The sequence below is a fragment of the Panonychus citri genome, unplaced genomic scaffold (genome assembly GCF_014898815.1).
Source record: "Panonychus citri isolate SS breed McGregor unplaced genomic scaffold, ASM1489881v1 Contig00092, whole genome shotgun sequence".
NCBI classification, from domain to species: domain Eukaryota; kingdom Metazoa; phylum Arthropoda; class Arachnida; order Trombidiformes; family Tetranychidae; genus Panonychus; species Panonychus citri.
This window is the reverse complement of record NW_026515497.1, coordinates 1,069,749-1,082,229: the sequence shown is the minus strand read 5'-3', so window position 1 is coordinate 1,082,229 and position 12,481 is coordinate 1,069,749. Positions and strand designations below refer to the sequence as shown.

Below are 12,481 nucleotides of genomic sequence, written 5' to 3'. Positions count from 1 at the left end.
CGGTCAACAATTTAACTTTAATTGTGGACGAAAAAAAAAAGTTAATCAATTGAGTATATGAAATGAAAGTAAATGTTAATCAAAACTAATCAACAAGTTTTACATTTAATCAGTTGATATATTAAGTGTTACATACAGTTGATTATAATCAGTTAATTGTACATATTGTGTTTGTTTAATTGTTAGATGAGAGAGATGTTAATGTTTACATGATTTATGGTGAAACAATTTACATAATTAAGATATAAAAAGAAACGATAATGTTGTTAAATTATCTGAATCATTGTATCAACACAATTAAGCAAAGAAAAGTTTGAGATTTGATTAGATTGAGAAAAAAGAAAACCGAAATTGATTGTTGATTAATTATCATGATTAATGAATGAAAAGTAAACAAAGGAAAGAAATGAAGCAATTTAACATCAATTATAATCAATTTAATGATCACAATTAAGTTAATGATGAAAATGGACTGACAACAATTAACAGAAAGGAAAAAATTTTTTAAAGTTGGTTGGATATTCATAATATTTGTTTTCTGTCAATTCTGTAAATTGTTTACTAACCTTTCAACAGTTTTCATAACTGTTTATTTAACTGACAATTCAGAGGATTTCATGATGATAACTTGAAAAGAAATAGAGAGAGAGAGAGAGAATGAGAGAGAAGAAAAAAATTCGATAAAAAATTTCTGAGCAAAGAAAAAAAAAGTTCTGAACAAAGATCTCGATTCCATATGAATAAACTTCTCATGATTATTAGTTATCACAATTCTGACTTCATCCTGAATATTGAACTGAATGAATGATCATGATGAAGATGAGGAAGATTTATTTGGATGCGAAAAAGAAAACAAAAAATTCTCATCAATTGAAATTCGATTTTCTTTGTTTACTTTTTTTAGAATTAAACTTTTTTTTCTTCTATTCCTCTTTTCATTTCTCATTCATTGATTCCCATGGATTTTTGGTTTTAATTAACATTCACAGAACAACAATCAAACCTTGATGATTATAACGATGACAATTTAGTAATAACCATGAGAGTAATTTAATTGCTGTTGTTTGTTCATTAAAAGATAATATTTCATTTGGTTGTTACTTTTTCTTTTGACACAATAATTAGTTTTTTAATTGTTGATTAGATTTGTTGAATTTTGTTTGGCTTTCACTTGTGAATTGTGTAATTTATTGTAAACAATTAGAGCTAATTGTTAATTTTGATTCGTTTTCCTTATATTCATAGATCAACTAATTGTTGATTAAGCTCAATGGACGGTCATGATTAATTTTGATGATCCGCAAGTCGATTGTGTGATTAGTGTTTAGTTTTAATTAATCCAGTTAATTGTTTCTTTTTCTGTTGTAAATTGTTTTCTTTTTGTGGTGATAATTAACACAAATTGTTGTTGCTTGAGCTTGATGATGATGTTGATGATTTAAATTATGAATGAAATGATTTATATAATTATCAATATGAAGCACCAAGAATCTGGAAATTATTATTTAACTAATTGGGTCAACAATTAAAGCTAATTAACTCAATATTATTAAGATATTGTAATGTTACAATTAACGGGCAGCTCTTGATAAACTATTAACAATTACCCTTGATGAGATAAATATATTTATATTGATGAGGAGATGATTAAAATTACAAGATGATTCTGATTGTTGATTGTGATTTGAATTTTAACCGAATCAATTTTTTGTTTATAAATTTTTCTAAATCAACCAGGATTAGCCAGAAGGAAACAAATCAAACACTGATGATGATACAATAATCCTCATGTATCATGATGATGGTGATTAAGCAGAACTGAATCAAGTTGAATCACAATGAGAAGAAACAAAACAATTAACATCTACACTAGAAAATTGTAAGATGTAATCCAATTAAATTGTTAGATTGAAACATTGACTCTCATTGACTGATTAACAATTTACAACAGTTAACACTTTGTCCTTACACACGTAAATTGATCAGAGTTAATTGTTTGTAAATCCATGAGAATCAAGAAGGAAAAAGTTTCGTTCATCTAATTGTTACGTTGTAGCATCTTGATTATCCTCTAATTGTTTAGTGTTACTATTAACATCTTCCGATTCCGCTTCCTCGTAACCGGCAATCAAAGTTTCGAGGATGAAATGTACAGTTATTTTATAAATGTTTTCCATGTTCTCGGTGTATCTATCCTCGAGTGTGTCCTTAACGGCGGTCAAAAATGGCCTCTCAATCCTCTGTTTGATTAGATGAGATGAAAAAATCGAAACAATTAAGAGAATCAGTTAATTAGTTTCCAACCTTTAACATTGAACTTGGAACAAAAAATTAATAACATGTCAAGGTAACGAATCCATTCAAGTTGTAAGAGATAATTTAATTGTAACGGTAAAATTTGTTTGTAAATTTTAGTTCTTGTGACAATCAATCAATTATGTTGTTTAATTTTCTGACTTATTTCGTGTTAAACAATTAATATCAATCAGATTAACGGTAAAACTGTGATAGAAGTTGATAATTAACATTGAGACAAAAGCTCTCATTGATTATCACATTAATCGATGATGATGATTTAGCTAATCATCTTTAATTATTGTTGTCATTATGAAATGAATTCTTTATGAAATTAATAATGAATACAATCTCACTAGAAAAAGAAAGAATTTCTTTGTCTTTCTCTGGAAATTTAGGTGAAATTTTCAGAATTCAAGTTTATTATCATGAAAAGTGATAAATCTTTCCACCCAGAATTCTGGGTTTATCTGATTACAGGGAAACACAAGTTAGATTCATACATGTAAGTCAACATGAAATCAGAATCCGAATTCATCTAACTCTCTCCCCGAATTGTGTCAGAACCAACAGCCAAAAATAATATTCAAAACTTTTTCATGAAAGTGAACGAGATACGAAAATTGTCAAGGAAAAGTTCAATTTGATTCATTTTTATCACCAAATTTTGTTATCCATGTTTATTACAAGAAGTAGGAGGAGGAACAAATTTACCCACTTCCTTTTTCCGGTTACTACTACTAGAGATGCTAATTTTAGTTCAACTGGATTAATCATCGTCAATGGATAAGGTGTGGGTAGAAATACATGGTAACTCTTCATGTATCCTGAGAGAAGGAAGCGAAAAAGAATTTGGAATTTTCAACTTTTTCTAAAATATTCTTCATCTTTTTCCCCTTCCACCCACTTTCATGATACAAGTTCTGACATGATAATAATAATAATCAACATGAGCATGATGAAATTGATCAGCCTGATGAAAATGAGTCCATATTTATGATCGTCTTTTGAAACACTGTAATTTATTACACCTTCATGATTATTGTTCCAGATGAATATGTAAAAAATTCAGTCTCTTATTCACCTTGATGTTTCAAATTGAATTAAATTTATCATCTAACATTATTATTAGTTTATCATAATCATGGGAAATTGTATTACACGAGTTAAAGTAAGAGAAGGAGAGAAAGAGGAAAAAAGTTCTGACAAAATATTCAAATTACCTCCATGGGTGAATATTCCTGTTGAATATCATCATCAACTTGTCAGAAATATAACTTACATCATCATGAACATGAGGCTCTCTCTCTCTCTCTCACTCATATAAGATACTGGATGAATTGTTAAGTATCACCATGAAAGAATAATATAAGAGAGGATAAATTATCAGTTTGGAATTTTCAGAATTTTATCTTTTAGAAAAACAGGAAGAAAAGAATTTAAAAAAAAATATCAAGAAAATTGTGATCATGATAAATATCTTGCCGATAATTAACTTCTATTCAGTTTCAATGATTTCAAGGTAACCATTTATATCTTAATCACTATTTGATTTAACAGGGAGGGCAAATAAAATACTTTATATAAATAACATTTACCTCATCATCTTCATCTTTATCCTCATCTTGCTTTCGACAGCTTTTTTTTACATTCATCCTCATCATCTATGAAAAAACAACACAAAGAATCAAAATAATGCTGAATAATGTCATTTTCCTGTTCACTGGGTATTATTATATTCCCACTGAATGCTCAGGGTGGATAATATCAAGATAAATATAAATACCAGTCAATTTCATCTCTCTCTCTCTTTCCTTGTCATCCTTGTAATCATCTTAAGGATAATCATCATCATCATCATTATAAGAGAGATGAAGTGAAGAAAAAATTTCATTCAAATTAAAACGTTGATTGATTTAGTTAGTTGGTAAAAAGAAATACAAGTAAATCAATTAAACAATTAACTGTTGTAATTTCATGGCTACTCTACATGTAACTGGATTAAATTTAATCTGATCAATGATTATAATCACTAAAAATAGTAATGTTAATCTCCTTTAACCAACAATTAGTCATTAAGATTATCACTTAAAATGTTACTATTAATATTAATGATAACTTTTTTTTTAAAAAAAAAAAGTAACACAAAAACTAGATTAAATTGATTAGTTAAGTGTTTTCATCACTAATTGTTGTCAATTAAACAATTGAATTTGCTTATCACCATCATTATAATATATTCAATGGCTGATTTTTATCACCAATTGATTATCAATCTAATTTAATGTAAGTTGATTATAAAGACAGAGACCGGAAACATATTGAACATATTGTAAAGATATTATTAGACAAGAAGGAAAATTTTATCCTCAATCTGAGCGATTAATCATGTTATCAGAATGTTCAATTAGTAGATCATGATAAAAGCTTATCAATGAGATAATTTCATGATGCAACTGATTAAATAACAAGTTAATGAGAACCTTTTGTTTACCACTTTCCACTCCCATAATCATCATCATCTCCACCACCACCTCCACCTCCACCTTCAGTAAACCTCCATTGATTTTAATTCCAGGATCATCTTCACATTCTTATCATGCTTATCATGCTTATCATCATCTGAAACCTTTTCATCTAAACATCAGAATCTTGAAAATAAACAGAAACTTCAGCAAAGTTCATTTTCTGTGTTTTTTTCTCTCCATTTTTTTCATTATCATTCAACCTTATCTTTATCATCATCTTCATACTTTTCAAAACATTCATGGTGATGATGAAGAGAAGAAAAAAAATTGATTCTGAAAAAATGATCAAGATGATATTTCCCCTCTCACTCTATCTCCCACTTTATCATCCTTGAGTTGACTTGAGATGAAAATTCTTATCATGATATTGAATGATTATCGATTAATAATGATGATAAAAAGTTCAGTTCATAGGTTCATGTTAAACATATTCCCCTGAAAGTGCAACTTTTCAATTCAATCATTAGAAGAGAAAAATTATTTATTCGAATAATAATTTTCTCTCTCTCTCTCTGTTCCACCCTAATGAATGAATTACATGGTAAGTGAAGAGACAAACAAGATTTCATATCAATTAACATCAACGATTAACATTAACATTTAAATGTCAACCTCAATATGAGTAACTATTAAATCAAAGCAATTAAGGTTATACTTTAATTCTGAAAAATTATCATGGTGTTGCCAGAATTTCATTAAATAAATATCATGAGACTATTTCCCCCTACACCCTTAAGGAGATAGAAAAGAGAGAGAGTGGAAGAGGATTCACCCACCCCACTGAGAAAGACAGGAAAGTAAGTAAAACTCATATTGAACCAATTGTATTAATATTTATCTCATGGAAATGAGCCATCACCATGTAAAAAAAGTTATTATCATGCAAAGAGTATGAAGGAAAAAAAAATCTGATAAAAGATTCAAAGGAATGAATTGATGATGAATCTGAACGCTAGAAGAAAAATTTTTTTTTCTTCATTCCAATTGAAAATGTAACCTCTTTTTTTTAATTCAATTGTGGTGATACCATGTAATACAAAATGATTCAATTGATGAACAAAAATTTATTCACAATTTGATTAATTAATGACGATGATAATCAAATCAACAAGACGAGAATTGTCATCATGATTAACATTCAATTCCTGAATAAACATATTAAACAACATGGTGATTATTTTCATTTCTTGATTCAGTTGTGATGAACAAAAAAAACAACCAGGAAACGGTTGGTACTTCATCTCATTAATTTACATCTTTTTTTGTTCATCCTACCTTTTCATTTTAATCAAAATGAAACTCAATTAATAATGTCAACGATAGAGAGCGAGTGAGTGTGAGAGAGAGCATTTAATTATAATGAGAATCCTGATTCATCAGAAACAGAATCACCATGAGCCATGGAAATAATCAAAGTGAGTTAAGTTTACTCCAAAAAAAAGCAGGAAAAGTGTAAAAAAAAGAGGTTCTGACAACATGAAAAGGAAAATCCAACAAAATTAATCTAATTGTTGACAAACTGAATTGAATTAACTGTTTACCTGAGATTTTATTGATTGTTGTTCATTTTATTGTGATGACGGTGACAGAAAGTTTTATCTACAAATTCAATTTTTTCATCATGATCATGAATCCATTTCAAATAGGAAATCAAAGATTGATACGAAAATTTCTTGCTCTCTCTATCTCTCTCGTAATTCATGATTCTGATTGCGATTCTGATTAAAACTCTGATAATATTTACAAGATAATTAAGTATTTCCATTAACTCAATGTCTTTCATATTATTATTCACTATTAATCAGATTGATTGTTAATAATATACATGATACAATCTTCCTTGATACCAAAGGGATAATATCATCATTCCTTTCATTATCATCTTCTTTTTCATGATATTGTCATGATAATGTTGACACTAGTTTCTCATTCAATCCAAGAACTTTTTCTCTCTTTCTTTTCCTTTCTTCATGATAATATTTCCGTGATTAAGGTAATAAGTGTAACAACCTTACTTACCTATTGCAATATTATCATACAAATGACCATTATCCTCATCATCGTCATCTAATTATCATAAATACCATGACAATCAATTAATTAATTTAAGCAATCAACATGATAACAAGACTGCAAGGAAACTTTTTCCTCATATTAAATGAGAAAAGAAAAATTATTATCAGAACTTTTTTTCTGCTATGAAGATGAACTGATTGTACGTGTAATATATAAAGTGAATATCTATGATTAATCATGAAGATAACAAGTGAAACAATTAAAATTCAAATATTATAATAATCGAGTTAATTGTTTTGATGATGATCAAGATGATGAAAATTCAACAAAAAAAAGTTACCGTTACTTTCTTACATTTGATGTGATCATTTTTCACAAAGACTTTCAAGGTGTGGTAAAGATGAGATATTTTCATGGAAAACTTCATCATGATGATTATTATGATTACTCACCCAAAAATATTCCTTCTTGAAACCAGGTATCTTACGATGATCACGACCGATTGCGTGTAAATAGTCCATAAAAAAGTCAACCTTATCGAGTGAATTAATTGATTCGTCAAGGGTTGTCATTACTTTCGATGCATGTTCAGCCAATTCCATCGACTCTCTTTGGGATTCTTTGGTTTTTAATGATTGAAATTTGGTGAAAAGATTAAGAAGTTCAGAGTTTTCCTCGAATAATCTGATCGAAGAGAAGTAGAGTAAAATAGAACATTCCAATTAGTATTTAATAATCGAAAAGAAAACATTTCAGTTATAAGAATCGAAAAGAATTAATATAATTCGTATTCAGGATAAAAATTGCTTTTCCATTGTGTCATAAACACTGATATCAGATTAACACCAAGTTGATTATTGATTATCAACATTAACTGTTGTCAATAACAACATTTAATTTCCACAAGAATCAGGTTAATCATAATAATTAATGTTAATCACAATTTTTTGTAGAAAGTGTCAAGTGGGTGGTGGTGATTGAAGGGAGCCCGAGAGGTAGAGAGAGAGAGAGAGAGAGAGATAAGGTAGAATAGTTGATTTCGAAGTGTTTATATTTTTGTCGACGATTAGAACTTTTTATCTTCTTTCTTTTGGTCAGAATCTTTTTTTCTATTCTCATGTTATTTTTATTATCCAATTTAATCAATAATTTCTCTTCCATGTTATTACCTGATTTTCTTTTTGCTGGTAAATTTCAACTTAGTAATTGATTTAATTCAATAATGGTTATTAAACTAGGAGAAAGAATTAACAAATTTAAGGTTACAAGTTTTATTTTCGAACAAAACTTTTTTCTTTCTTTTTTCATTCTTTTACGGGAAGATAATATTTGTATCATTTTAATACAAAATAAGTTCTAATGATTATGATGATGATGAGTAACAACTGATTATTAAGCAATAATTTAGATCAACATGATATCATAAATAGGAAATTACATTAATAATGAATTGATTCAGTTACAGAATCAGAAAGAGTATCAAGAGATATTTCAGTTTTCCTTTTCTTCTCTTTTTCCTGGAATTCTGATGAATATATTTACTGTCTCATTTTTCAGCGTATCTTCATTATCATCATCATCATTATCGTCATTATGAACAAAAAGATTAAGAATCGTTAGTGAAAGAGAAAAAAATAAAGAGAGAAAGAGAGAGAGAGGAAAAAAAAATTCTACGGAAAAAAAGTTCGATTCAATCGATATTTTTTTCTGGCTTCTTCAGGATAAACCCTGAGCATGTTAAATGTTGTTCATGAAGATGATCATCATCATCTTCTTCATCATCAATAGTAACACAACAACAGAAACAACAATATTATTATCTTCATCCACCTCTACCTTCACCTCCTTCTCAACTAAATGTACCTTTTTTTGCTGTTTATTCAGGTTCCATCCTCATCTTATCTGTTATTTTACTTTACCATTTCTCCTCTTTTTCAAACCTTCAGGCTATTTGTTGGATATAATATTACCTAGTAATTGAAGAATCAGAATAATTTGATTCGAAGAATCCAGGTAAACAGATAATGAATGTTAATGTTTAGATAATCACTTCCCACTACTACGATAGCCACCATGAAAATCCTACACCACCCTCATGATTCATAGAACCAACTCACTTTCCTTTTCTCTAATAGTGATGGAGGAGGTGGTGGTTGTAGTTCAGGTGGAGATATTGTAAGAGGAGGAAGTTGAGGAAGTGGAGGAGGTGAAGAAGGACGAAAATCTCAAGTTCCTAGAAGAGGAAAAAAATTCTCATCATGAGATAACGAGATTTTCATGATTCAATGAAAACAATTGATCAGAATTTGAACATTATCTTCAGAATTCAGATAAACTCCTGATGATCATCAACAATATCTCAGAGTCGAAGCATCATGATTATCATGAAGATGAAGATGAAGATGAAGAAGATAAAAAGCTTCATCATCATCATAACATGAATAGAAATTTCATCTTCATCTTGAGAATCTCTTTTTTCTCCTTCACCTTATCTAATGGTAACTAAAATTTTCGTTAACCTGATAAAGACAATTTAATGTAATTCGTCAGATTTGTAGAGGTTTTTTTTTCTAAATCATATTAAATCATGATAATTACATGTATCATCATCATCTCTTAACTGGTAATTGAATAGTAATAACAATAATTTCAAGAGTCATTTCCATGAATAAAATTGTTGCAACTCAGTGTTGAAAATCATATCAGATAAAAACTCAGGTAAATTCAATGGAAACTCACAATTGATAGAATTAGAAATTGGAAGTGAATTTAATGAAGAGATTAAGAGATTAAGATAGAGAGAGAGAGGGAGAGAGAGAGAGAAATATGCTGATATGTTAATAGTCATGTTGATGTTTCATGGCTCATATGGTTGGATTTCATGAAAATGAATCAGATTCATTGTGATCAACTTAATCAAGCTTAACAATTTAATTATCAAACTAACATGAAATGTGAAACTAAATAATATGGTCTTTATAATGGTAACAACAGCAACAACAACAATGGTAATAATAATAACGACATGAGCATTAAACTGTAAACAGTTTTCATCATCTCTCTGAATTTTCATCATGATAATGATTTTGTTCATGATGATGGTGGTGAATGACGTAATCTAGTAATTCTTGTCATCTTAAATCAATTTTGTGGACTGATTCACATACTCTGATGATAGTAACTCTTTCAAGTGTAAGATGATGATGATAATCTTTATCATCATCACTCCTAACAAACCTCATTCTTATATATTCAACCTGCTACTTTCATCATCATCATCATCATCATCATCATCTACCTCAATCATCAGTATCATCACTAAACCTCCTCCTCCATCATCATCTTCCTTATCCCTTAAAGTTTATACTTGAGAGTATTTTTTTTTTGTTAATCTAACCAGAAGAAGCAAAAATTTCATACAAATTGAATCCTAATTCGGATTTCCATTGAAACCTAATCAGAAAATAATGATGATAAACCTTAATCACTTGAAGAGGATTAAAGAAAAAGAGATAAAGTGTGGGAAAATTTTTCTTCCAATTACATGTATGAATTAAGTAAATATCTTTTTCTCGTGTTAATCATGATAATTAACGGGAGTAGCAAACAGAGAATAAGAATATGAAATTGAAAATTTCATAGATAATCTGATGATAATATTATTCTGTCTCTTCATGATACACACACACAATACTCTGAATAATCATCATCATTTCATGATAATCACAAAAATGATGCGTCATTATTGGAGTAATTTTCATGGCGATCATCATAATAATCATCTTCATCATCATGTTGATTGTGAATTTAGCAGGAAAAAAACCACTGAACAATCAGAATTTTTGAAAATTATGACAAAGGAGGGAAAACATAAATTCTGTACTCGGCTTCATAAATTGATTGAAAAGTAAATAGATAAATGTTTAAATCGATTCAATTGTAATTCTCTTTGTATTTAAATTGTTTTTTTTTCTGTTTTGTTTAAGAGAGAGAGAAGAATAATTTTTACTTGATAAACATTGAGACTCCGGTTGGTTCCATGGCTCTTTGAATACCTTTCCATGATTTGGTTATTTGAAACTTTTGCCTGGCATTCAGGGGAAGCCTTGGATCGGGTGGCGGTGGTTCCGGCACTTCCAGTGGATTATTGGACACATTTCCTGATTTATTATTAGCACGTACACTTGAATTACATCCTGAACCATTGGTTAGGTTCTTAGTGAAGGCACAACCCATGATTATGAATAGGAATATAAAATTCTGACAATGATGACACAAACACAATGGAGGATCTCAAGGTATCTGATGAAAAGGTTTCAAATGGTAAACACAAATTATTTGATTTCCAATTTGAATGAGAAATTTTCCCAAAACAACTTAACTTAAAAACTTAAAAGATGAAATTTAGATGAGGTTTTTTTTTCTCAGTTGTTCACCTTTTTCGATGGACAATATTTAACTCAACTTCTTATAGTTTTAGTTTAATATCAGAAATGATGAAAGAAAAGAAACAAAAAAAAATCCATAACCAAAACAATAACAAATTCAGACTCAGACTCAGTATTTTTTACTTAGAGTCTTTTTTTGTCTCTTTCCTTTGGTTGAAATACTGTTCATTCAAAATACTTTGATAGTGATGGTGGTAAATTGTATGTGGTGGTAGATGGTGATGATGATGATGCTTTGGTGGTGGTGGTGATGGTGACGGTGGGAGTGATGAAGAAATATTTACCAAATGATTTATTGAAAATGGAATTTAAATCGTTGGTTTAGCTTTCGCCATCTATTGGATTTTTGGGGAAATTTTTACAATAGAAAAAAAATTCCTTCGATTTTTTAGTTACTTTTTGAGACGATAGATGGCGAGAGTAATTCTATTGTTTTGTTAATTAGATTTTAATTGTTACGATTAGTTTGACTTGTTTTCATCATTTTGTGTGAACAATCAACTGAGAGAAGTTGATTATATTTAGGGTTAAGTATTCATTTGATGGTTTCGATGGACTTGGTTTGGATTTTTTTTTGTGTTGATCGTTACGTTTATTTGTTGAGAATCGAAGTTGATTTTGTTTTGAGCTTTTAATTCATTTAGATGGTTGATTAAAGAGTGAAGAATTAATTTCTTGTTAAATGTGAGGGTAGAAACGATTTAAAGATAATTTAATGATGAATTAACTTTAAATCGTTGGTTGTACAAAATAGTTAACAGTAATGATTATTGTCATTATTTAAATGATGAACATTAAACCGTATTAGAAAAAAAGATGATTAAAACTAACAATTAACTAACAACCTACTCTTAACTAAATCAATTGAATATTAAAATGGAATCACAATCAACATAAAAAGAAAGAGAGAGAAACTCAAAAAAACGCCCAAGGCGATTTTCTTATGGTTCTCAGGTAACAAGATATTTACCTAATTGACCACAAGAAAACAATCATCTCCATCCTCATCTTTATCATCCTCATCATTATCATCATCAGGAGGATACAGGTAAGATTATCAAGATGATGATGAGGATGAGGATGAGGATGATGATGATAATAATGGTGATGATAAATACAAAGCCAGCAATTGAATCAACAACAACAATCAATGGTACTTACAATTAAATGGATAAGATATTAACACGATTTCCT

General features: G+C 29.0%; 1 protein-coding gene across 1 annotated transcript; it reads right to left on the bottom strand.

The window, feature by feature from the left end:
* Positions 1-69: 69 nt before the first annotated feature.
* LOC128387636 (neuroglobin-like) lies at positions 70-11,582 on the bottom strand. The gene is made up of 3 exons (XM_053346865.1): positions 10,849-11,582; positions 7,292-7,523; positions 70-2,240 (listed from the first exon to the last, which is right to left on the bottom strand). Exons 1-3 carry the CDS (start codon positions 11,073-11,075, stop codon positions 2,046-2,048), a joined length of 654 nt encoding a protein of 217 aa, XP_053202840.1. The 5' UTR covers positions 11,076-11,582; the 3' UTR covers positions 70-2,045.
* Between the last annotated feature and the right edge of the window lie 899 nt (positions 11,583-12,481).